This window comes from Neocloeon triangulifer, unplaced genomic scaffold (genome assembly GCF_031216515.1).
Source record: "Neocloeon triangulifer isolate White Clay Creek 2 clone unplaced genomic scaffold, ASM3121651v1 ptg000017l, whole genome shotgun sequence".
Classification (NCBI taxonomy): domain Eukaryota; kingdom Metazoa; phylum Arthropoda; class Insecta; order Ephemeroptera; family Baetidae; genus Neocloeon; species Neocloeon triangulifer.
In genome coordinates this window covers 1687292-1714269 of record NW_026775559.1, presented here as the reverse complement: position 1 = coordinate 1714269, position 26978 = coordinate 1687292, and the positions used below count along the sequence as shown (strand labels likewise).

Below are 26978 nucleotides of genomic sequence, written 5' to 3'. Positions count from 1 at the left end.
GGTCTTAGTGGTACATTGGGACAAATAACAGAGATTGATTTCTTTAAAGATTTTGATCTCCTTTGTTTTGTTGAGACAATGTCACTAAAGAGCATCAATATTACAGGTTATCACTCCCTTAATTTGCCGGCTACAAAAGATAATTTACGTGGGAGACCTGTTCGGGGCATTTCAATTTATTTTAAGCACATTTTCGGAGAACTTAAAAATTCAATTAAAATTAAAGACTGCACTTTGATTGCTTTCTTTCACAATTTTATTGTTGTACTTTGTTATTTTCACCCAGGAATGAATGATGAAGATGTAGAAGATGAAATTTTATCAGCCTTTGAAAATATTCAAAATTTTAAAGATCAAAATATAATTTTATTAGGTGACTTTAATTGTAGATTAGACAAACAGAATTCAAAGGCCGACACACTTTTAAGCTTGACAAATAGATTTGGATTCAAATTATGTAACGACAACACAATTAAAACTTTTGGCATTCCTGGACACGGCAGTGTAATTGATTTAATTTTTATAACAAAAAATTTTAATGTTCAAAATATTAATATTGATCCGTTAATTTCTAATAAAAATCATCACCCAGTTCAATGTAAAATAGCTTTAAAATGTGATGAACTGCCAAAAATAATTGAAAGAAAGCAAGAAAAGCCAGTTTATAAAATTAACCTTCAAACTTTAAAAACACTTGTTGACCAAAATTACGTCGAAATGAAACATTTGCTAGATAGCGACAATATTACGGATTTCTATTTTCATGTCGTTAAAATTATTAAGGACAGCAAACAAACTCCGAGAAAAAGTAACCGTAAGAGTAAACCTTGGTTCGATAAAGATTGTTTTTCACTCAGGTCAGAAATAATTTCAATATATTATCTTCTTATTAATGCAGAGTTTAAAGATCAAATTCTTGTCAACTTTTTCAATCAGAAAAGGAGAGAATACAAAAAGTTAATAAAATCCAAAAAAGTAAATTTTCAACATAAAAAAGAGCAAGAAATTATCGTTGCAGCTGAGAACCAAGCTTATCACTTTCTTCATCAACCAGTTAACGAACAAAATTTAGTGCAAAATCCAATTCCCCTAAATAAATGGGTTGATCATATGAGTAATATTTTAAATTCTGAGAAAATTTTAGAAAATGAAAAGCTCAATTTAATCGCTATGTTGGAAAATTACGATGAGAATATATCACACGAACCATTCAGCATAGCCCATATTGACTTAGTAATAAAATCTTTAAAAAATAAAAAAGCGCCTGGTCCTGATTTACTTTTAAATGAAAATATTAAAACACTTCATGCAGCTGCACCCACCCTCTTTTTTGAATTTTTTAACAAATGCTTATCTTCGGGTGAAATTCCCACTGAGTGGAAAAAGTCACTCATGAAAATTTTATATAAAAATAAAGGTGACATTAATGATGTTAATTCATATCGCGGTATTTGTTTAAGTAATACATTATGTAAATTACTAGATAAATTGCTTGCGCAGAGAATTCTGCAAAAATTTAAAGATTTTATTCCAGAGCAACAATATGGGTTCATGCCAGGAAAATCAACACTCGATGCCATTAAAGATTTTCAATTTAAAATTTATGCTAATATTGGGGATAAGGGACACAAAAAATATGCAGTTTTTATTGATCTTAAAAAAGCCTTCGATCTTTCAAATAGAAAAATTTATTTCCAAAAATTAATCGATAAAAAATTACTCTCTAAAAAAGAACTTTTGCTTTTAGCCACACTATTCGAGATAGATTATATTCAAATAGATGATAAAGTTTCCCTTTCTGAGTTTTTTGTGCAATCAAATGGATTCAAACAGGGTATGTGTTCAAGTCCAATTAGTTTCAACATTTATATTCATGATATACTAAGTGTATTTGAAGGCATCGAAGGAGTTGAATTTCTACTGTATGCAGATGATATGGTTTTCATTAGTGAGAGTTTAGAAAAATTGGAGCAAATAATGACAAAATTTTTAGATTATTGTAAGAAAAATGATATGGAAGTTAACTTTGCCAAAACTAAAATAATAAAATTCACAAATAAGGGTAGGGGGAGAAGAGGGGCCAATGAGAAACTTGTGATAAACGGGTATAATATTGAATTTGTAAATAGTTTTCCTTATTTGGGTGTAACTTTCCAACAATCAGGTGTTTCATTTTCAAAGCATATAATAGAGAGATGTAAAAATTCAATTAGAGCCATGCATTTTGGGGGGAATTTAAGAGATCTCTCATTAAATTGCGCTAAAGCTCTTTTTTCTTTAAAATTTGCTCCCATTGCCACTTACGGGATTGAAACGATATGGCCCTATTTAAAGCAGTGTGATTTTCGTGCTCTTGAGAATTTAATGACCAGATATTATAAAAGAGTTTTGGGACTCAGTAAATTCTCAAGAAGCACCCTGATCTATTATTTGGTTGGGGAAGAACTCTTTGCTAACACAATAAAGAATAAGTTTAATTTACCGAGGACTACAGAACTTGAAAAATTTCAGAAAGAAATTGAAACCCGGAGCCAGCGAGAGTTCGACCCCAAATTCTTCGACACGCAGGCGATGCGCTCAGAGGTCTGGAAGCAGCCACTTTTCAAGACCCGCCACATATACACGAGGTTCGCAGTCCACGGATTTCACCACTTCATTTGTAAAGACAAAACCTTCCATACGGCCCGAGAAGGATGCGTGTGCAAATTATGCGACAAAATCTGCGACCAATACCACCTCGAGAAATGTGAAAACCGAGTGCTTTCCATCAACGACTACGCCCGTATGGGAAAAGACAAAACATGACCTTATAATATGTTATTTAAATTTATAAATTGTTAAAAAAAAAATATTAATTAAAAATAATTTTAATTTTTTTTAATTAATTAAAATTTTAATTTTTATTAAATTTCGCTTTTATAAATTTAAATATTGAAGAATTGTACTCTGATGAGGTATTTTCAATAAACTATATATATATAAAAAGGATTATATTATATGATTAAAATATGTTTTGTAACATAAAATTGGATAATAGCTACTATTATTATTATAAGGAGGTGAGGAACAGCTACAATTTTGTATGGGAATTGCAAAACAACTGAATTGTAATAAAATTTTGTTTTCACCGTATATTTTATATGGCAGTGAATGCGTTGACGTTGGAAATTTCAAAGAATTTTTTGTTCATGGAAAAAATCGGAAAATAATAAACCTATGCGCAATTAAATATTTGCAAGCGGAAACGAAGCGCTCATTCGTTAGGAAGCAACTTTGTGCTTCCAATTAGATGCCACTGGCCACTATAATTGTTGTCCTGAATGCCGAACGTGCAGTGAGCGGACAAACCTTCAACTTTTAAAATGAAACTTTGCCTAATGCTAATTACAGTTTACGTATGTAATTGATCCTTTGTAAAATTTATTACATATTATGAAGGGTGATCCAAAAGTCGAACCTGGCCAAGGTTTACTTAATCCGCCAAGCAATTTGTATAGCAAACATGAGCAAAATGAAAAGGCGCAGTAAGTCAGTATCTCATGCAGTGCTTTTATTATGATTTTTAATTTGTGATTTTAAAGAATGTCGCATTTTAAAATTCTTGTATATTAATTTTCTGCTGTTAATGACATTGTATGGTTTTTAATTTAAAATGCATACTTATGATGTTATTATTGTATTATTTGCCTCTGTTATAGTTCAATAAACACAAATTTAAAACTAATCAGCCTTGGCCAGAATAGGCAAATCACCCAAGTATATTCATTTTTTTCAAAAACATTTTACTCGGTGTTGTTTATACATTTATATTTTAATTTATTTAAAAGGTAATTTACAACACATGTTTCGGCATTAAAATTAAAACATTTTTTCAACAAAATGGACTCCTTTCTCCTCGTTAGTATTAAATATTTATATTTTTCCATTAACTTAATTCATGATTTAGGTAAAACTCGCGAGAATAGGAAATTGCGTCGGGACATAATTGTATCTTGCTGCGGAATAAAAAAATGTAGCAAACATTTTAGGAACTTGACACAACCTGTCACATTAATTTCTGTGGACAAAACGGCAAAATCAAAAGATCTGAAAGAAATTTCACCAATAACAGTAAAAATTCTGACTATTTCACGCTCCTAATAAATTTTTAAGCAGAAGGTTATTTCTCATTTCGACACAACTAATTTGGACCATGTATCTATTTCAACGACTGATCTTAATAAAAACGCTGCATCGTCTGATACTGGCATTGACAATAATATTATGATTGATCTTACAACTGGTACTCTGGAATTATCAACGTCAATTGCAGGTTATCTAAGTGGTATTCCCGGACAAACCGCTTGTAAAATATAGAAAAAGATTAATATATATGTGACATTAATGTACTAATATAGCATTCACAAATGAGCCATCTGCACTTGAAACCGCCAGCATTGTGAGCAGCACACAATCTGACCAAACAGGATCTATTTCAAAAAGCTTTGTCACTGGTCCTGGGCTTATAGCAACGTCAAGCACAATTATGGGAACAAATGCCACAAATTCTGTGGTGACATTAAATGCGGCAACAGCAGATTCAAATACGGTTTCTGAATCTCTTAAATCAACCTTCTCAAATCCGGGAACTGCGCAATTGATATCTCAGACGACCTTAAAAACTTCCCAAGCAGTTCCTACAACGTCAGCAACCTCGCTAGCCGTTTCCTCATTAAATACTGATATCGCAAGCACTGCCTTAGCTACGATTACAGTTCCGACAGCCACAGCCACTGCAATCATAACTACCACCACAGATACTACAGCTACTACTACTAAAACTAGCACCACAACAACAACAACCCCAACAACCACCACAAAACCAAGAGTATTTAATTCAAACTTCTATTCATTACTTTAATTGAACTTTTAAATCCAGCAATGTCAATCGTCCTCTTGTGCGTACTACAAAAATGCATCAAAGGTCTGAAAATTTATACCCTTCAATAAAATGTTATGAAAATTCTGGAAAGCAAATTAAATTTTTTTCTTTTTTCTAAGAAAATTTCAAAACTATAATTTTGTTATTCTGTGAAGCAGGCCTTAAAATCTTCGTCGGTTTCTGGTAAGAAATAATTTTTTTGAATAAAATTAAAAAAAAATTCTTCTTCATTTGTAGAACCTTTGGGACGTTACGTAATCGCCTCAAGCACGATGTTTTTTGTTACCACTGCTCTCGTGAGTTCCTAAATTTATTTAAATTATTTATTTGAATTCCACGCTGCAAATCGGTAGAGCACATTAAATGACGCAGTTGTTAGTTGTTTGCGCAAAAGCATGGCCGTAATTGCTGTTCCCACGACAAGTGATATGGAAAACTATTTGAAATTATGGAAGAGTATAATATGATCAGGCTGTGTCGAAACTGGAGCTTCAATTTCCGTTTCAATTTCGTAGAAATCACCGGCAGCACTGTTAATTATTGGACTTCGGGGGCAAATGACGGAAGTTCTTGCGAAGTTGAAAAAGTGTATACGTGGTGTGCGTCAAATTTGACCGTGGCACCTGATGACGTCACCATGCAAAAATACTGGTCCATTGCCAAAACGTTTAACGCAACCACAGATCGTTGCATTGCAATCCAATTCAATGCCACGTCAGCGAGTATTTACTTCACAAAATGCGCGAGTAGAATGGCCTACGTTTGTGGGGTAGGGTTTTATAGATTATAAAAAAGAATAAGTACTTACAACGTTATTGAACTTCCAGCCTTCGTGCAAACAACCGACGTGCCCTCAAACCTGCAAAACAAATGTGAATTAAGATAAAAATCAAATGAAAGACCTATTCTGATAAAAAAAAATTATATTATTCTCTCTTAGGATTCACTCTTTGCAGCAGACGGGTCAATCAAGGGTATTTTTATATTGTAAATATATTAATCAAAATTTTTCAAATGTAAGTTTATTTCAGAACCTTCTAAGCATGGGTACTTTGCCACAATATGTGGAATCAAATACTTGTTTGGAAACGCAATTGTAGCATTAGGTGTGGAATTTTTCTAATTTTAATTTGTACATTATTTATTGAAGGGAACGTGGAGAGACAATTACGAAAAGTGCTGCAGCTTGGGCATGGCTCCAATTTTCATTGAATCTGCTCAAGAGCAAACTTGCTTATCAAAATTCACACGAAGTAAAAACAATTTTAAAAATTTTAACCAACACATTCGATTGATGCTTTAAATGAAGACAACTGGACGTACAATTTCAATTACTGGACAGCTGGCACGCAGCAAGGGTGCAGAGGTCGATGGTCATGGTGCTCTGGGGCTGGACTTTTAGATTTGAACGACAGCCTTACTTGGTCCTCGGCCCAGCCAGACAACAAAGCGGGAAATGAGGAATGTCTGCACATGAGACTTTTTCAAAACTCTTCAGGAGTAGTCTTGTCTGATCGAAACTGCTCTGACAAATATGTGATTGCTTGCAAAGTGAGTTTAATCAGTAAGTACATAATTTTTAATTTATTTCAAAGGGGCAGCCAAAGATACCAACATGCCAGCAGGCAAAGTGTCCGAGTTACGCTTGTGAAAAAAAAGTTAATGTTTTGCTTCAATTAAATAAAAAAAAATTCATTGTTTGTATCATGATTTTCCAGAATTCACTATTTTATGCTGACCAATTATATGGTATATTTTTTTCAGCAATAGTTATTTATAATATAATAATGAATCTCTTTTCAGGGTACTCTAATTATGGAAGTTGGTTTAGCAACTGCGGAAGAACATTTTTATTTTCAAATTCAAAAGTAAATTATTAATGTGAGAATTGCTAAAATACATATTGCTGATAATTTTCAAAGGCAAATTGGTCTCGCGCTTACAACGTTTGCTGCTCAATCGGAATGACTTTACTGGCAGTTGAGTATGGGGATAAGCACCGATGCATTTCAAACTTTGTCAAGAGTATCTCAATATCTCATCTTTAAAATTCAATCATATATATTAAAAACGGTTTTATTTAAAAGTCTCGCCTCAAGTTAATGTTGATTTTTGGACGTCTGGGACTGATAAGGAATGTGACGATTGGTACAGGTGGTGCTCGATCGAGCGAGATTTCCTCTCACGAAATGTGAATTGGAAATCTGGCGAACCCAACAGCAATAATGGTGATTGCGTGTCTATCAACTTTTCCAACGCGACAGCCAATCAAAGCACATTTTCTGTAACCAACTGTTCTAAAGAACTTCAATTTATTTGCGAGGAAAGTGCTTTACTTCCAAAACTTACATCCTGCATGAAATTGCAAAAAAATTACAGGTGCGAAATTCTGGGACTACGTCCGATGCTTTGCAAAAAGAATGCATGGATATTTGGAATGTCAGCTCAAGTAAAATATTTTGCATAATTATATATTTTTTTAATTTGATATGGATTATTAATTTGCAGCTGATATGTTAGTATTTGTAGCTGCTTATAATGCATCAGAAATACAGCTCAATCTAAAAGTTCGGCTATAAAATGAAAAAAGATGAAGTAAATAATTAAAATTTACAGTGTTTCATCAAGTGCATAGGAGAAAACTTAAATATGGTTTGAATATTTGTTGATATCATGAGGGAAAGTCTTGAATTAATCTGAAATTTTGGGGTTGTAAAAAATTTGATCATTTGTTACTGATGCTTTTTAAAACGGAATAGTTTTCGTTGGGTGGTCTTCCACCGTCTGGTGACTTGTTACGTTTGATAGAAGACATCATTGCTGAAGATGATGAAGTTGGTCTGCAAAGTTCTTTCAATACTTATGATGCGTGCAATTCAATAAGTTAAATATTCAAATTAATTTTCATGATTTCCCAATTTACAAATTATATATTCAGGATACAATGACGAATGTATAACGGCTGCAAACATTTACCAATGCGGAAGGGATAATGCCCCTGTTGTAACAAGCACAATTTTCAGCAGCAACTTGGGCAACAATTCAATTGTATTTACAATAATTATGATTATGAGTGAAAGTCTTAAAAAATTTGGTAAAAACTATTTCCAGTACAATCCCCCTACGCCATGCATTGGGACGCGTTTTCGGCAGTGCAGAACACTTGATCGTCCTTGCATTATTAACGTAATAATAATCTTACGGAAAATATTATTGTATCTCTCTTAAAATATTTCGTCAGCTATAAAAGGTTCTTTTATTTTTGAAAGGAACTTCAAATATTGAAGAAAATTATACAAACGTGGTCATTTATTCTGATTTAGACGAACCACTGCCATATTCTGAATAAAAATTAAAATCATTATTAATTAATTGCTTTTTTAACAAATTGGTTTTTTTATGAAATTGCTGTTGATGCAGATTTGTGATCAATAGTAGCTCTTGCTCGTGAAACTTCCGAGTTTTTTGTGCAATTTACACGATCGTCTTCAGTTCACATTTTTTTACTTTTTATTGAAAAAGCCTTGTTTGTGTAATATCAGAAAAATGGGGATGTATATGTGCTATGTTAATTTAGCATTATTTTTAGCTTTCTTAAATGTGCTTTTGATTTTGTATAATTATGTTGTCTTCTGCCACTGCTAAATAGTCCTATTCAGTATTTTTTCTGGTTGTAGTTTTAATTTAAATTTGTTAGGCACTATCTGCAGAGGAACATTGCTGACAAAATTCACGTTAGGAAAGACCCAAAACCTGTTACACATTTAACAAATATTTTAACAATCATATTGAATACATAATAATTTGTCTTTATTTTTTAATTTTAATATAGAGTTCACTTGCCAACACCCTAAATCAAGATAAATCAAGTAATAATTTCTCGTCTCTTGTACAATTATTGATTCCATTCATTTTAGCACCATTAGGGCAACTTGTGGAGGGTGCTAACGGCACGAAGTATTTCATTTCCAGCAACTGCCCTATGCCCTATGTTTGCTTATAACTTTTTGATTAAATTCAGTACATGCAAATTATTTTCATGACCTTTCAGACATACCATCAGGCATATGACTACTGCTGCAGCATTGGAATGCATCTGGCTGAGACTGAAACAGTGGAAGAATTCTACGATCTTTGGAACCTTACTAAAAGTAGCATTCAATTAATATGTTTCATTTAAAATTATCTCGTATTTAACTGACATATTAAATAAGGTTGCGGAAGCTATGGTATTCTTGGTGAAACGTTTGCAAATGGTGATGGGACAGATTCCTGGTGCCGCTCGAAAAAAGTCATCCCTATCGACTTGTACTATAACAAAGTATACCCAGAACCAGAATGCGATAAAATTAACTGCATTCTAGTCGACTTTTACGAGCCAACGACTCCATTCTTTAAACCCTTTGTTTCTCAAATAATCGGTCCATATTGTGAGTTGGATGACATTGCAAATACAATAACAGGCTACTTTGTTTGCAAATAACTAACATTTGTAAAACATTTTGAATTTGAATTTAATACTACAATTTTTTAATTGCATGCTTGCAATCATTGCGTTGATTAAGAAAATTTTTCATTTTTAAATATTGCTAGTGGAATTTTTTAACACAATTTTTAGGACCATATGAAGAACTTAAAAGTATTTTGAAATTGTTGAAACAAAAATGATTGTCCTGTGGCAGTTACTTTACAATATAAGCAGTCAAAATAAACTGTGTGTATTTATCCCATGGAATCAATCTATCAGGTATATTGAATTTACTCTTTGCTCTCCTACAATTTTATCATGCATAAAATTAGAAAACCTCGTTTTGTTTCCTCAAGAATTGCCTAAAAGATGTAATTTTAAGATGAAAATTCATTGACGTAAAATTGTTTTTTTAAGAAGACATTCTTCCTAGCTAACCTGTATGTATAAATAAATAAATAAATAAACCATGTATAAATTATGAAATTATACTTTCATTTGGCAAATTTCACAGCATAATGAGTAGCGAAAAAGCAGCGCTTAATTACTTTCGCTCCGCTTGAGGTGAATGCGAAAGCAATCTGACAAAATGAGAGCGGCTTGGAGCGGACGTACCGCACCAGACGATTTGCTCCTCGTCAATAAGCGATGTGAATAAAAAAACATTGCTTGGAGTGTGAATTCAATTGTGTTTGTGCATTGAAGCAAGCTCTTTTCCGAACAGATGCTGCTGACGTTGAAACGAAATAAATTCACATAATATTCGGGTTAAATGCTTTCCTGTAATGTTTATGGGAAAAAATATACAACCTAATGAATTTTGTGCCGTAAATTTGCAGTGTTGTTAGCAGAAAAGCAATTAGCGCAAAACTTTTTCAGAGTTAGAGGTATTTTCATACTCGCTCGCATTGTTATTGGGCTGCTATTCAATAACTTTTGCTCGCTCGCGCGCAGAATATTTTCCACAGCTGCTTTGTCTCTTTTTGCTGCAATGGTACTCGATATTTTTCTTTTAAAAGCCAACGCGTGTGTTTTGCAGTGTGTCATTATACGCATCAGCCGCACCGAGCGCGGAAAATGCAAAATTTTATATCGGTTTTCCAGTTTTTGCTCTTCAGTTGAAAAAGCAACCGGATGATTTTAATGAGGCTCATCGCATTCTTCCAGTTTTTCAAAAGGCTTATCCTTTTTTAATCTTAGCTATTTTCCGAACGGACCAGCAGGATTTGCAAAGCGGATCATTTCGTCAGTTTTGAAATCAGAGACACACGTCGACAGACAGCCTTTGTCTGGCAGCCATAAGCGGCCCCGCATACAGACAAGCTTTGATTTCCCCCGAGTCATAAACATATAGTGGTCCTCGGCACTTGCAGCCTTGTTCTCCATCTCTTACTCAAACACTCCCTTTGTATATTTCAAGCGTATCAAACGCACACACTCGCGCATGGTCTTCCTCAGCCTATCCTGCAAGACCGTTTTATTGCAAGAGAAAAGAACGGACAGGATGTTTGCATAGGCGATATCACTTGAGCTCTATGATAAAAATGAGCAGTTCTGTTAGAGTAAATACAAATCACAAAAATGATATTTCTTTCCAAAATTTTTAAATTAGATTTTTCTTATTTTTAATATTTGAGAAAAATTAGAAATGAAAAATTAACTTTTATCCACTAATAGTTTTATAATTATTATTTAGTTACATCAAATCTTTTGTTTGTTAAATTATCAAAATGCCAATTGATTTTCGTACTAAGTGCAGGTACGATATTTCCAATAAATCAGAAGATAGATAGATGTATATTACGTAATAAAAAAATCAGTCCACACTTCTCTCTGGAGAGACGATGGAAGGAGATTTCGTATCATAGCATTATAAATAAAATCTTCAGAGTGGACTGATTGTGAGTTATGCGCTCAAAATGGTACTTCAACAATCAGATTACACCAATACCACTATATTAAATGTAAATGTAAATTTTCATTTGACATTCCCGTAGAGCTTCCGGCCTTTCTATTGCCATAAAGCGGCTGGCAACATCGGATATTTGTTTTCGCTCAACCTTGTGACACGTGGCGGCGGCATGTAAATTTATTTCAACGCAATTAAATGCAAATTCGCCTTTTCGGAGGGCAAGCCCGCGGAAAATGCCGTCGAGAGCAAGCAAGAGAGCGAGCGAGCAAACACAATAAATAAACAGACACAGGTGCTTGAATTTTTCGTCTGAATAATTCAGCATCATATGTGTGCGGGCTATGCACCCCGCGGATGTGTGTTACGAGAACGTACATCTGCAACATTGCCGGGGCAAAAGCCGGGAAAGTTTGTGCAGCAGAGCAGGTGCTGCAGCGGCTGTGTCAGAGACCGAGATCGTATATCAGATTTACGAGAACTTTAATTCTTTTCCGTTCTGGACACGAAGAGAAAACAACGCACAAAATAGCGAGAAAGTTACGACGCGTCGTTGATGGTAGGAAGAGGCAACAAACGATATTTCCGGCCGTTCTTGTTAAATTGCGATCGGAGAAGGAATTTCTCTCTGTCCGGTCTGTCCTCTCGAGTTTAAGTGGCAAGGTTGGCCGGAGGGCGTCAGAGGACACTCGACGAGTAATTTGACCCGCGGGAGCCGTGACTGCGATTGCAGGCATAAATTTCGTCTCGTCCCACTTTCTGGCCAAGGTGCTCGTATGTTGGCCTAAAAGGATTCGCCCTTTATTAAAAGGGGTCTTTGTGCGGAGAAATGGGATTTTTAATTGCGTGCCTTGGCCAATTAAGGGGCTTTTCCTTCCTTCCTGCCAGCAACACAGATTGGACGAATTTTTGCGCGCGGGCGGCGAAAGCGCATGAGACAAAAACGTGGCAATTTTAATCACCTCTAGTCGATTTGCATAATCGAGTTCAGCGAGGCGGAAGCAAAGAGATCTGGAGTTCATTAGTTAGCTCGCGCAATAACGGTTTCAAGGGGGATGGAATCGCCTTGAAAAAAGAGAGACCGCGAGAGACAAGCCTTGAAGAGAGATTTGGCTCCAGAAAAGGCACAAAAAATAATTTTCCAAAAAGTTTTTCTTTCAAAATATTATATAATATATATTTTTTTCTATTAAAGGATCTATTTAAAATTTAATAAAAATTAGCTTCTTGAAAACAAATGCTAAATTCTTGGAAAAAATAATTTCTCAAAAAGATTGTGGAAAAAATTAATACATATTTATCTTACAGCTTTTGCACAAAAATGTCAACAAAAATAATATTTTGCTTGAAAATATTCTTCAATAATATACATTCAATTTATAACGAACCTTTAAGAATCAGAAAGCGCCTCTCTCTTTTTCCTGGGGATGTTCTTCTTGCCTCTAACGAACGTGACCTCCTTATCCTTCGCCTATCAGCTTATTAGCAGACTTAATTTGAACGCTAAAGACTCGACAGGATAAAAAAGAACTTGTTCAGGCGTACCGAGCAATTCGCACAACACTTTAATTTTATTACCGCGAGCTAGCAGCTCGTTTGCACAATTTACCCTTTTAATGCTCTTTTGGCTCTCACGGAGCGGCCGGCGGCGTTCACTTTTCAGCCCCATTTCTCTTCTTCGGCGGCGCCAACGAGGGAATTTGTAGAACTGTGTAAATTCCGAATGGGAAATCGATAAGCGAATAGTGAGGCTGATAAGATTCGATCTACTTTCGACGTGACGAAAAAGCGTGGCTTGTAAATGGCCTGGAATAAAACTTTGTATCCCCCTGTATTTAGATTTTCATCTGAATAACGGGGTGAAGCCGAGAGATAAAACAAAACACGGATTTCAGGGAAACTTTTACTCGTTTTGAAGAAACTGAGTCGTTGTCAATTCGAAAGTAGGTTCAAAGGACTTGCGCTTGTTTGGCGAAACTAATAAAGCGGAGGCGAGCGCGAAATTAAATTAGAGGACCGCAGAGCTAACAAGTGCACGTCGCTCGCTTTTCCACGAGTTTTAGTCAGGAGGAATAAATTTAGCAGAAAAGCCTCCGAGGGATCTCTTAACACTTTAAGCAAGCACGCGGAGCTTAGTTCTCAGAATCCTCTAATTGGCACAATCATTCCACTCGCCTACGAGGGATTAAGAAGACAAATCGCGTATAATTTGCACCAGGCCTAAATTTAGACGCTTTCAATCGTAACTTTGAACCTGTTAATTAAGAATTTAAACAAAACCCTTTAAATAAATGTTGAACTCCGCATAATAACCAGACTATGAGCAATAATAATTGCTCTCGGTGAAACCGGTTATTTTTCTCTTTGTTTCAGCAAAGTGCTAAATCACGCTCAGCCTCTTCTCTTTACTTCGTTTTTGTTCGCCAGAAACAAAGGCCAGCCAGGCTCATTATTATTGTTTTGCCACGTCTGTATACGGTTGATATCCATCTCGGTACATTACACTGGCACACTCTAGTTGAAAAGGAGAAGAAGTGAGCGACGTGCCGTAATTAAATCCCCTAGCTCGCGCATTGTGCGAGACGAAATAACCAAATTTCGGTGCACACCAATTTATCATAGATCTAATTTACCGCGTGACCTCAAGAAACGCGCAGGTGTTACATGAAAGGGGACGTTCTTTATCGGCAACTTTTATAATGTGCTGACAAATCACTTCGCGATGAATTATCGATGCCATTATTGGGCGAAACTTTTTCCGCGCCCCACTCTTTCGCTGAGCGTTGTTCGATATATTTCCCACGGGATGCGTTATGTGTGCAGCTTCCGAGATCGATTCATTGCATCGTTAATGGACACGTATTTCAAATTGAGCGTGAATTATGGTGTTTCCGATAAAATGAGCCAACGGTGCGATTATTGCAGAAAATGATAATGCACGGAAACGGTTAATAGCAATGCATTTGGCCTGGACTATATACATGACCTAAATAAGTTTCAAACGTCATTCCGCCCTAAGTGCTAAAGAAAAAAGAACAAAAATGTTTTATAAATTTCAATGATAATGAACGAAAAATTAAACTAAATGCTGAAAAACCTTAAATTTCTATTACAGCTCTGTGGTACTTAAATTTTATTTTTATCATAGCATAGTAATTTAATTAAACATTACATAATTTTCGCCGCCCTTAGACATATTCAAAATCAGGTCTTTTATATTTTAAAATGAAAATTAGGAAAATAATTTTTATTTATAAAATTGATGCATTGCTTTATCAACTTGTGTTTAAAGTAAATATGGGCATTTGAACAAATGAAATGAGATTTATAGAATATCGTTTTGCAATTTCAACAATTGCGAGAACGGTGTGTTTGAGGCTCGGCAGGCTCGGACAGTAATTTTCATCAAGTCCATTTGTTCATTTGGACAGTGGCACTGCAAACATCATCACGCACAGCGCCGGGAATCGAGCGCGCTCGCGATGAAAAGTCGTTCCAGCGTCCTGCACACCCACTCTCGCAGTCAACACAACGCGCGTCAGCTCTCCAAGTTTTGACATGCGGCCACCGTATTTTATGTATTTGGTTAGTCCCTGTGCAAAGCGAATACACTCTCACCAGGTTTGCTCTCGCCGCCGCCACAGGATTAATTTATTGTGTGCGGTGGTTTGGGCGAAACATCCACCAGCAGCTTCCTTGCATTTCAAGCAAGAGGAAATTTTGGCAGCAAATTTTCGGCTCAACAAGGCGGCCAAAGCTTAATTGCCCAACAAGCCTTGATTTCCCAGAAGTCGGATTATCCAAAGATGCTTATAATTAATTGGTATCAAATTTAATTAATTCCTGCAAATTAATGTCTAATTATTGAAATAAAACATCAAAGCAAATAATGACGGAGTAGTAATTTGAGACTTTTTTAAGACCTCTTTGCAGAAGTAACAATCTTATTTGTTTGCTGCTAGAGCTATTGTTGCGTAATAAATTTCATTATTGACTTCTTAGAAAATCATTTTATTTGCAAAGAAAGTGACTGGGCTTTTTTCCAATTTAGGTATTGTTTTTGATTGAAAATCAGTTTCCTCGAAGATCCATAAACTGCAGGAGAAAAAATTAACAGTTTAATTTCTACGAACTTCCTATTTTTCATTTTATCAAATTTTAAATTATAATATTTGGTAATATTCTATGAAAAATTACTCACAACTAGAAATTATATATATTTTTTTTTAATATTTGGAAAGAACCTTCTTCAATAAAAATATTTAAGTTTAAAAAGTGTCTACTAAAAAAAAAACTATTTTTTTTCGCCAGTATGGCAACGCTTAAATTATATGATTTTTTTAGAAAAAATAAACAATGAATACATTAAATTGTTAAAATTTTGTATACTTACAAAAACAAATTATCCCAGATTTCTCCCTCCAATCGGTAAATCAGTCCAAAAAATCTGTAAAAGTGTTTGACATTTTAATATGCATGCTAATGTGTGCAGCTTGGATGGTGCGAATAACGAGCGAGTCGCGTGCCTTGCGCGTTATTTATTGCTCCTCTATCGTTTTATGATAATAAAGCTAACAGAGCAACCATAAAATTAAAATGCCTCGCAGCCAAAGGACATAAAGATGCTGAGAGACAGCGAGAGAGGTCCTTTTTTTCTGCCGAGTGTAGTAGCAAAAATACATAATGTAAGAAAGAGGGCTTGCCAAAAAAGCGTCTCCACCTCTCTGGGGAGCAGCGCCAGCACAAAATGCATTATCTCAATCACTTTTTCGACCTTCTTCTTCTCTCTCGTGTGTGGGGCTGCCAATCGATACGGTGCACGCGCGAAGGGACAAATAAATATTGACTCTCAATTAAGGAAAACATTCGGCCGGACACAAATGAGGGCGATTCAATTTTTTGCCCTTTTTTCGGAGATTCCGGCCGTTCTTTTTGCGAATCTGGGCCGCAGATGGAATCAGCATGTCGGACAGACCGGCGTTTTCGCTTTTTGCTCTGGCTGTGCAAATGTGCAGGGTCAGGGAGGTGCTATTCGTCATCGTGTTCGCCACTTCCGCCACACAGACTCCGGCCGGTCGGTCGGTCGGCTGGGTCGCTCATCATTCTTTACGGCCTTTGCTATCCACTTTAATACGGCTTTGTCTCTTTATTGAGTCCCAGAAGCTTTTGGCCGAGGGTTTTGGCCTGATTGGATTTGCTCCACTCTGTTTATTTGATACAAAATATGGAGCCGGCCTTTCTCTGGTGGGAGAGAGAAAGGGAAAATATTGGTACGGCGGTGGCCGGGTATTTTTCCGCGTGAGAATAACGCGATTACACGTTTGGGCTTTTGTCAAGGAGAGAAAGAAAGTAATGGTTTTTCATGTTCCATCGAAAAAAAAAATGCTCTGCTTTTTGTGCGTCACGTCAATGTATGTGCGTTACACGGAGTTATCTTGCCTGTACTCTCTTGGGCCGTGCTAAAAATTAAATGTCCGTCCTGATAGAATTGAAAAATAAACAAAATCTCCTGGGACAGAACATGAGGTTTATTCACCATAAAATTTATACCTGACAGCGACAAAACAAGATAAAAAGAGCTTTGCTGTATGCTAAATGTTTTTGAACTCATAATGTGCTGTGAAACCGGTTTGTATTGAAAAAATTCACAGAAAATCAAAATGAAAGCATTCGTTCACAAAAACATGTACATTTAAGAACTTTAAGATATAAAATGGCTTGAATTAGTAAAAAATTTCACGTATTTTTCTGTTGTCCTGCATTGAAAATGAATAATACTTGAACATCATAAAATTATTATTATATCAAATAAATTTATATAATACACTCATCTATTTTGATTTCATATCACATTATAAACTAAAAGGAGCAACGTTTCTGTGATTGTAGGTCGCAAGATTGAATCATAATTAAAATTTAACTATACATTTTTAATTTAATTTTCTTAAATATCCATGTTATATTTTTTGGTCTACTTTGGCAAAACCAGAATAAACAGTCTATATCCATCAATTCATTTGATTTCGGCTTAGACACGTTATTTAGTAAATTTGAATACAATTGCAGCACTGAATCAATTTTCAAAATTTGAATGGTGATTGCAATGAAACATGACTGTACTTTCCTTTCAGTACGTTTTGAATTCACACTTCGTTTTAAATCACATTGAGCAAAATTCCTGCTAATTTCCACATATTAGAAAGTCTAGAAAATTATCCATTTTTCAGGCTGAGATATATATTAATTACAAATAGATTAATTTATAAGATGGAAATGTGAAAATAAGCTCTCTGTGCTATGTTGAAAAAATTATATCTGGTGAAGATTTAATTGTGAGTTCACCGCGGCGGCCGTGTCTCTTTTGATGTCGGGCGTTTTAGCAGACCTCTGCTAGTTGTGATACCCTTTCTGCTCATTTTTCCAATTTCAATTTTTTTTGTATGACTTGAGTAGAATAAATAATAATAATTTTAAAACATAAATACAAGTAACAATGGAAAAAAATAAAGCCAAAACGAAATGTGAAATATGAGTGTTTTGCCAGTCGGAAAGATTCATTGACTATAGCTCCATTCAGAGACTTCTTCGCTCTCACAGCACTAATGAAAAATCGCTCACGAGGAAAAGCAGAGTAGCATGAGTGATCGCACCATCAATTTGTCATCAGCGGCGGCCCATCGCGTCTCATATTTCATCCAGTGCAAAAAACGAGAAGCACATTCGGCTCCGAAAAGTGACGCGATTCAGCTTTTAAGCTTTTTACGCCACGTGTGTGTGCGCGGTAATGATCTCCTTGATGTGATGTCATTATCTAACTAAACACACAGATTCCGGCAAACAATGTGGGCTTTCTACTTTTTCTGCTCACGGGGAATGCTCGCGAGGGGAAAATCGCTTCAAGTGCAAATTCATCATACTTTTTCTTTAAACTTAAAAAAGGTTGAATAAATCTCGCTTTAATCTCTGATGTGGAATTCTTTTGTTCTCAAAAAAACCCTGCTTTTAGTAAAATGCCGCCAAAGAAGGTGAATCGGCTCGCAAAGTCTCGTTAGCTTTACTAATGAGCAAAAAAATTTGCAAGGTCGTTTATGTACTACTTTCCGAAACAACCCCCCACACATTATTTCGCACCCAACACGTTCGTTAAAGCTAATGGCGCTTTCTTTCTTTTTTTCTCTCGCAGGGCAGAGCTCTTACCGCTTTTTCTAGCTTCCATTTCTTTCGGCGCGTCTTCGCTATTGTCATCAATTTTTATCACAGGCTGTTTTCCCCCTGAAGAGATTTTAAACGCGCCGAGGAAAATTGCACAATGGCTCCGAGAGTGCACTTGTCTCTAATGAAACGGCCGCGCCCTACATTTTGCGAATGTTCGGAATGCATGCACACCTGCATCGCCATCGGAGGTTAATAAATTCCGACTTGGATCTTTTATGGGCTTCAATGCGGCGGACACCACTGTAAATGATCGGAAACAAGTAAGGCGTTCCATTGCAGCCGGCAGACATACACTCGTTGGTTTTTGTATAATAAACACACCATAATAAAAAGATCCTCAAAATTTTATTAATTTAAAAAAAAATTATTAAATTATGTGATTTATTTGTTTAAAATCACTAAATATTTCGAAAAATAACTTTATTTGGATTTTTGGTAGGATGTCAGGGGAGTTTTCTTTTCTTGGATGAAAAATACTTATTTTTGAAATTAATTAAAATTTATTTTAGAAACCTATATAATTCCTAATTTGTTAACATAATTTTAAGCCGGATTTTTCTTTTAAAATTACTAAGAAGTTGAATTGATAGAGAACAATCTTCATATAGCTATGCTTACTTTGCATGTTTAAAATATTAAACATGATATTTAATTGTGCTACAGCTGCCACAATTGGCAGTTTGATAATATTTTTAAATCGTTATCGCAAATAATTATGAAATTGTATTATTTTAACTTTGTTTACCCGCAATAAAGGCATGAAGTAAATTGCAGTTAAAAGGAAGCAATGAAATATTGAATTGGAAGTGAATAAAATCCACCAGCCTTCAAATATGGCTCGTCGTCGCAAGAGGAGCGCTCAGAATTTATCCTGGTATGCGATGAACGAACGGGCCTTTGTATGTGTGACGAGGACTCTTTTTTTCTTGCTGCACGGCTTGCTTGGCAGCACCGCGTGCAGCATCTCCATTTAGTGTTCACGTCTCGGTTGGCATTAATACATGCAAATTACTCCCAGCTACATGTAACCCCTTTTTCTCCTCGCGCGCCACCCTGGAACACATTTTAAATTCGCTGCTTTCATGAGGTGCTTTCCCATTAGGAGCAACTTTACTTTTTCTCCATTTTTATTTGAATTTTCTGCGCCGTCATAAATTAAAAATTCCACTGATTCCAAAAGAGCTGCTTCCGTTTAGTACAGTGATCACCAAGTTGAATTAAAAAGGATTGAATAATAATTTCTTGAGTAAATACAAGTGCTAAAGGCAATTATAAAGAAAAGGGAAAAATCTAGAAAGGCGATGTTCCGTAACAGCTGAGATCATTCAAAAAGTATGAAAGCAGAGCAAAATGCAAAATGCCTTTTTCATTGCGAAACTTTTCTTTTTTATTCCGTGGCTTAGAAGGTAAATTCTTGCTGCGCCAAGAGTTACGTCGCTAATATCTTTAATCTTTTTAAATTTCATAATAATCTCTAAAAATTACAAAATAAGAAACCTATGATTGATGTTGAAATAAGATCAACAATTAATATATTCCTCTATAAATATCAAACGAAAATTCGGCCACAGTCGGACAACAGTTTACTTGAGCTTTCCAAAAATGTATATTTTGTGTGGGCGAGAAATGCTAGACTCATTTTTAAACAGCCTCTTGACCGTCCCCTTAATATAGATCCAGATTTCCAAAATGTTTCTTGTTCCTTGATTTATATTATTTAATTTTTTTATTTTGGGGTTTAAAATTTTTCATTCAAATTAAAGAGCAGCTAAAAGAAATTGGAAAATGTGTGAATTTCATGTCAGAAATTGGAAATAATTAAAAGTAACAACATTAAACATGAAGCCTCTGCTTTCAATTTGCAGAATTGTCAGTGCAAATCCAGAAAATTAATAATGAAAGAGAATTTCAAACTAAGGACACATCCAAAGCAGTTTCCTTCCACGATTCGTCACCATTACGGCCAGAATTAAATGAAACCACCCTTCTCCTGCACTCTCGAAATCAATCTCCGGCTCTCAAAGCGAGCGAAGTCTCGCTTTCAGCCTTCGTCGCAGATTGTTTGTTTGTCTGCGAGTATGAAATGTGTCAGTTGGCAAAAGTCTCCTGATTGCCGCGTTGCATGCCGTCGGATTGATTGATAGCGCCATGGTCGCGCGCGCGATAGAGCCGTCAAGCGTTGGTTCATTCAATCGGCCGTAAAACCAGCTCAGCACTCGAACGCTCGCTGTTAAGCAAATGATTAATACCTGTTTAATGCCGACGTCGTAAAAGGGAAAGGACCCTCTACGTGTTTCGTGCGGAAATTGCGACACGATTCAGGCAGCGCATTTAGGTGTGACATTTATGAAAATTTCAGCAGTTTGAAACAGATTTGATCCAAATTGTTGATCATTTCGATCAAACTATAATTGTATTTAAAAGAGCTCAAGTTGTGATACAAATGCATATTAGAAAGTGCTAATGTAACTGAAAAAAATCTTTTAATATTCAAATCTATGATGAAATAAATCACCATGTAAATTACTTTTTATGCTTAATTTATTTAAATTCTTTCTGATGAAAAATTCATAATATCGAGGCATTATTCCGCAGTCTATGGATTTATAATTACAATAATCATTATTTCTTTTTCTACTGTGGATTTTTGTAAAATTTCTGATGACATACTGACTTTAATGAAAACAAAAGCTCCTTAAATAATATATTTTTCTAAAAGAAAAGAAAATGAATATTCATTTATTTAGAATCACAGCAGCGAGGATCCATTGTCACATTGACCTGAGGAGCGAATTTTTTTTAATTTGCTCATAAATATTAAAAGTTAAAACGATTTTCTTTAAGTCTACCTGTTATTTTTTCAATATGCTTTTACGCAGACAAGTATTATAAGATTTTTATATTTTTCATGCATAACTATGGCCTGCTTTTTTATTTCTTATGATTTCTTATTAGCTTGTTTTTTTAAGTGTTTATTGATATTGTTGAATCTTCTGTATCAAGTTTTATGAAGCTTTCATTTGATATTTTAGTGTCTAATTTCTTTGAAATATAGGAGAAAAAAATGTTACACCATTAGTTAAATAATTATTTAAAAGTAATTAGTTATTAATGGTGGTCAGTTAAAAAGTTGATTTTAAAAGGTCTAATATTTTACTCACTTATTAAAATAAAAATTGATAAAAACAGAAATTTATTCTTACTATCCAAGTCATATTATTTGTGTTGGATCTCAGGAATAAAGAAATATAGAAAGGTGACGACAATATTTGTGAATGCCGAAAATATCAATCTGTGACAGATGGGTCTTTTGAGACTCGTGTGCGTGCAGAGTTGAGGAAAAGCTGAGTCGAATCAATCGAGGAGCGTTTTATTATGAGCTTTGTCTCTCTCCTCGGAGTTCAATTTCGCAGTCCAGGTTGCAAACGCCATTGTCTTTTATGGAAGCAAGTCGATATTGAGTGAGCGGCGCAAGATATTTATGCTTCAGTCACCCCGCCCGAGTCACGCCGATATTGAAACCATCAGCCTCGGCGCTGCAGGCGAAAAGCTCTTCAAACCTGAACGGCCAAATAGGCAGAGCGTGCTAGCAAAATTAGATTTCCCGCTCGGAGCTCATTTTGCGCACACAGCCATTAGCGAAAAGCGGAGCGAGAATCGCAACCGTGACGGTGCTGGTTGCATCCTAGAGCTTTTATTAATTCCAAATGCATTATTTTATCTAGAGGCAACTTCTGATAATTCACTTATTCTTTTCACTCACATTGATTACAACTTTCTACGATCAGACTAATGGAGAACAAAAGATCAGAAGAAAATTAACCATTTGCTACGAAGGATGAGATTCAAAAGCTCAAAAAATGGATTCAGAAGGATAGGGATTATTTAGTTGTGTCAGCCTATTTTTTAATTGAAAAAAAATCATTGTTCAATTTCTTTTAATTTACCTAAAATTTCACCCTGAAAATAAATCTTGGTTGCGAGATTTAAAAAAAATATATAAAAATATCAGAAAATGACGTAATTGATTCCAACAATACTTTTTTTTAGACATTTTTTGCAGCCAAAATAAAAGTATACATATGTACTGTCTAAAATTTTAACCAAGAAAAGCCAGGGTAAGGTGTTCTTAAGCGATTCATATTATCTCCCGTTTTTTCCTCTTTTTCTGTAACATTTTGGCTACGAGTGTTGCAAAGGTTACAAGCTGTGTTTGCTCTATTTTTGCTGGAAAACATATTTATTATTTGGAGGAACGTGGGTCGTGTGTCTGTCCCGCTTGAGATCTCAACAATCGAAACGCGGAACTTTACTTTCGTTAGCCTTTGTCAACACAATTTGCGCGACGCTTGTGTTTTGTTTTGTGTACTGTGGATTGAATTTATTCGGCTGCAGAGTCAACTCGCTGATTGCAGTTGAGCGTGTTTGCAGTGTGGTCGACTGCCAGCCTCTAGTTGAGGAGAAGCTTGAAGACGGAGTACATAGTTTCCGCATCTCTCTGCTCGCAAAACGCCCCGAGGAGTCTTCTGACCTTTCCACTGGCGCAGAGAAATGCGAGACCACATTTTTTTGTAGGAAAATATATCCTTCTCGCAATGAACACACATTCACTCCCTTCTGGGTTAATGTTTCTTATTTTATGAAAATGTAAAGGACCATTTTTGGTCAGGAAATTCATTTAGCCCATTTCCTTTCACAAACGATTCGAAAATCTAATTTTTATTTCAATATATTAATATGTAATTTAAATTTATATATAGGGGGATAGGGTCTTTTTGATCCCGGAAGTTTTGGCAAAATTCCATATTTTTAATTAAATTGTTATCAACAATTGAATGTAAACAATACACTACACTGTAACTATGTGGAAAAATAGTTATTTGAATCTATTGAATGTTAAATTTTTTTCTTAGATTGTAGAATTATATGATAATTTCTTGCAATGCATCATTTTTACATTTAATGAATTGCTTGATCACCAAATTAAATTTGCTTAAATTAATTTTTGTTCGTTAAGTGCTCAACGCACAAACTAATTTCTTCACTAAACTGATATTGAATTCCCGCCTTACGTTATAATCACTGAAGCAAAATGACTCTGTCGGAATTATCGCAGGCGTTAATTAAGGAAAACAGGTCAATTTCGCTGCGGTTAGCAACGAGGCAGCAGCGAGCTTTGTGCACATATGCAATTTAATTTGCGTAACACATGCTGCTGCACAGTGCGCGAATTTAATTTCTCATTACGCGCGGCATCCGAGATTAAACAATCTGATCCCCATCACCTGGAGGAAATTAAGCCAAGTCGTTACTCACGTCGTTTGAATCCGTCACGCATCTCTGAACTCGTGGGCCGATTGCGTATTGACGAATTTGATTAATTTTCCGGCAACAGGAAAGTCAGTATGTCGCAAGTTTCCCAACTCGTCAGAGAGGAATTTCGTTGTGAAACGGAAATTCTCGGGGCGTGTATCAGCAAGGGGCTCACACATGAACGACGTGCTTTCAAACTATTCAAATGTAGAAGCGTATGTTATTAATTGAATTAGTTGTGAACGACTGCTCCCTCCCTAGCTCCTGTTGGTCTCATTGATTTCTACTTAATTAATACAACTTGCCTCGTTTTCGCTTGTTAAGAAACGCTTCATTAATAAATGTATAAGGTGATTAGATTTTCTACTTTATTATAGTCGATTCAAGTTAGGGAAATGTAATAAATACATTTTTATATCCACCAAAAACGGCAGGTTGAAATACAATGAGAGCGATCCAAAAGCCATACTTTTAGGCCAGGCTAACTTAGCCCGGATTTGACGATGCAATTTCAATGGCAGGCTAAATTAGCGTGGGCAAGGTTAGTCTTTTGGAACGCCATAATTATTGGACACTAAAAATTTAAATATCAGAGAATATAAATAAAATAAAAAGTATACACATGGTTAATTTCCTATAATTTGCGATTTAACTTCGTTTTTTTTTTCAAACTAATTTTAGGGCGATTCAAAAGCCAAAGTCGCCGAATCTGGCCTAGGATCGCCTTTAATTAGTTAAAATTTTTAACAATTATTTGAAATTCTGCTCATTGTATCTCGTTATGGGCAGTGATTGCCTCTATGATTACATAAATATTTTTTGAACTGGATTGAATTCTATAAAATCCCAGAATTGTATTTCATATAATACATAAAACTGTTCCATTAATATAACAGTTAGGAATTTTTAGATGTTACTTATTAATTAAAGTTCAGAAAATTTTTTAAAAAGCATTTGCTGCTACAAGGGTTAAGAAATAAAATAAATTATTAATTTCTAATGAAGCCAAAATACTGAACATTTGATAAAATATATAGAAAAGTCCTGGCGTTGGATTTGTGTATTATTATGATTATTATGACGTTTTTTCAGAAGTCAGGGATATTGATGGGAAGAATGAATGAAAAAAAAACACGAAATTCTACACAATATCAAGTATGTTAATATTTGAGTTTGATGCATCTGTAAGACGTCATTGTTGTTTTACAAAACGGACTATCGTTGCTTAAAACGTATAGTTTAAAAAAATAAAATAATTGTTCTTTCCTTATTAATTTTTTTTAAACATATCATTATTAAATCCAGAATAATCGGTCCTGTTTAGTAATTTAATTGCAAACTCAGCCCTTGACCAAGCTATTGTTCTCAAGATTGTTTCCTGCATTCACCGGTGTTGACGGCTCATTTGTCACTCGGAAGAATTTTCTTCATCAGCGTAGAAGCGTCGCTTTGTGGCCGGTGCTCATTTTTTCCTGCTGCAGATGTAATAAATTTCTCCTGATTCCGTCTTGCCCGCAAGACCAAGAGCGAATTTGTCGCCGTGTTTGGCGAGCGGCAAAAAGTTGGCTCTCTCTCCCTCTCGCGTCGTGTCATCACATTATATCGGATGCTTTTTTGTCACATCTCCGGGCCGGATATCAAGTTCCGCAGGTTTTTTTTCTTGAGAGAGAAAGAGACAGACGTTCGCCGTCCAAAGATGGAAAGAATCGATCATGCCGCCGCCGTAGAGGAGAGTCACGATCGTTGAACATGCTAATCAAGTTTTGCTCTTGTTGCAGCTGTCGAGGGCCGAGTGGAGAAGAAAAACTCAAGTTTCACCCTCTTTCGTTTGTCTTTTCCGAGCTCTGAAAATCAGCAAAAACATGACCAAAATTTTAACGCTATTTTTAGATTTTTATTTATGCATTTTATTGCGTGCGGCGAGATGAAACGTCGGTGGATATATATTCATTCATGGGACTTTATATATTTGGACGTTTATTGCGAGGGCGACGAGAGCCGAGAGGTGAATTTCCAACCAGGCAACCAAAGGCGCTAACTCGATTACACGAGGATAGGCAGGGCTGTCAGTGGCAGAGAACGTTCACGAGACTTTTCAACTTGCCAAAAACAATTTCTACGTGCTGCTCTTTTGTGGCGAGTCGGACGAACGGAAATCGGAGAGAATTTAACAAGGCCCCTTTCTGCTTCGGCACACTTGACGAATTTTGTTTTGAGGCAGTTTGGCCGAGCGCCAATTAAAATTCGGTCGGAAAACATGTCTGCTGAAATATTTTGCGAGCAAACTTGCAGTGTAAGACGGAAAAAAGAAAGAGAGACGAGAAAGTTCGGAGCAAAGTTTGCAGTGAGATGAGCGAATAATAACTTCTCCATTACTAGCCGCGCGCCTTGTTCTTCCTTCTTTCTGCTGCTTTTAGCGTTTTTCTGCCGGAATTTTGTATGCTACATTTTCTTCCCATAGAGAGAAAAAAATTGAACGTCAAAGAATTTTCCGCCCTCTAACAACATAAGCGGGGGCCTTTTGCCGCGCTCGCTTAATTTATTCATCAACTACACTACATCAGCTCATTATATTTGGATAAGAGCCCGCCTTTCTTCGCTATAGAATTTCGTTTATTTTACTGCCTTGTATTCCAAACATGCAGATTTTCCATATGAAAGGACTAAAGTAACCTTATGCCAGAAACGCTTCTTGCGTGGAAAACACATTGTGTTATATATTATTATATATGAACAGCAATTCGGGAGATTTGTGGATAAATGGAAATTTTTATTTTATGAATTAAAATATTTTGAGGTATTAAATATTTTAAACTGAATAATTGCTTCAATATCTCAGACTCAATAAAAACACAAAAATGAAGCGGAGTAAAATTTCAAAATTATGAACCGCAAACTTATTCAATTTAAAAAGTTAATAGCAAAATTATTAAATTATTTCTTAATATTATATTGAAAATCCAGCATTCAGTGCAAGTTTATGTTATGACACATATTTTTTTCAATTAAATATATATTATTGTTTCCAGAAATATAATGTTCAATTTTATTGGTGTTTGCTACTGTTCCCATAATTATTTAAACAAATTGCATGTAAAAGAATTTTAACCCCATGTTATTTGTATTTTGAAACGCTTCTTTGAAAGACTATG

The 26978-nt window shown here is 35.4% G+C and overlaps 2 protein-coding genes across 8 annotated transcripts in view; one reads left to right on the top strand and one right to left on the bottom strand.

Moving 5' to 3' along the window:
* LOC132203584 (uncharacterized) overlaps window positions 1–26978 on the bottom strand; it is a 139301-nt gene that overhangs the window by 84565 nt on the left and 27758 nt on the right. For 2 of the 4 annotated variants that reach the window (XM_059631457.1, XM_059631462.1), the window contains exon 2: window positions 5730–5780. The exons of 1 other annotated variant lie outside the window; for it this stretch is intronic. The gene's annotated coding sequence lies outside the window, so the exon portion shown is untranslated. Of the gene's footprint in view, window positions 1–5729; window positions 5781–15691; window positions 15746–26978 lie in introns of all 4 variants that reach the window. One more of the 4 variants, XM_059631458.1, reaches the window with a different exon arrangement.
* LOC132203098 (mucin-5AC-like) lies at window positions 3286–9813 on the top strand. 4 transcript variants are annotated; one of them, XM_059630570.1, is made up of 29 exons: window positions 3286–3395; window positions 3828–3897; window positions 3947–4110; window positions 4156–4345; window positions 4398–4867; window positions 4919–4963; window positions 5077–5104; window positions 5159–5217; window positions 5275–5377; window positions 5437–5690; window positions 5749–5793; window positions 5862–5895; window positions 5953–6017; window positions 6072–6174; window positions 6231–6472; window positions 6517–6579; window positions 6640–6670; window positions 6725–6789; window positions 6844–6946; window positions 7009–7370; window positions 7430–7488; window positions 7538–7573; window positions 7681–7804; window positions 7860–7969; window positions 8033–8107; window positions 8754–8790; window positions 8839–8912; window positions 8973–9072; window positions 9136–9813. In XM_059630570.1, the coding sequence occupies exons 1-21, from the start codon at window positions 3363–3365 to the stop codon at window positions 7439–7441; spliced, it is 2541 nt and encodes an 846-aa protein (XP_059486553.1). In that variant the 5' UTR covers window positions 3286–3362; the 3' UTR covers window positions 7442–7488; window positions 7538–7573; window positions 7681–7804; window positions 7860–7969; window positions 8033–8107; window positions 8754–8790; window positions 8839–8912; window positions 8973–9072; window positions 9136–9813. The 4 variants fall into 4 exon arrangements, with proteins under 4 accessions (XP_059486553.1, XP_059486554.1, XP_059486555.1 ...); XM_059630571.1 differs by having other exon boundaries at window positions 5080–5104; window positions 7538–7804; XM_059630572.1 differs by having other exon boundaries at window positions 6523–6579; window positions 7538–7804.

Bases quoted from the DNA above. Each gene is read 5' to 3' on its own strand.
- LOC132203098 (XM_059630570.1), top strand. From the start codon at position 3,363: ATGAAACTTTGCCTAATGCTAATTACAGTTTAC. The intron at 5,378-5,436 runs GTATAATATGAT...TCAATTTCGTAG, and splicing joins CTATTTGAAATTATGGAAGA to AAATCACCGGCAGCACTGTT. The intron at 5,794-5,861 runs GTGAATTAAGAT...ATTCTCTCTTAG, and splicing joins CTCAAACCTGCAAAACAAAT to GATTCACTCTTTGCAGCAGA.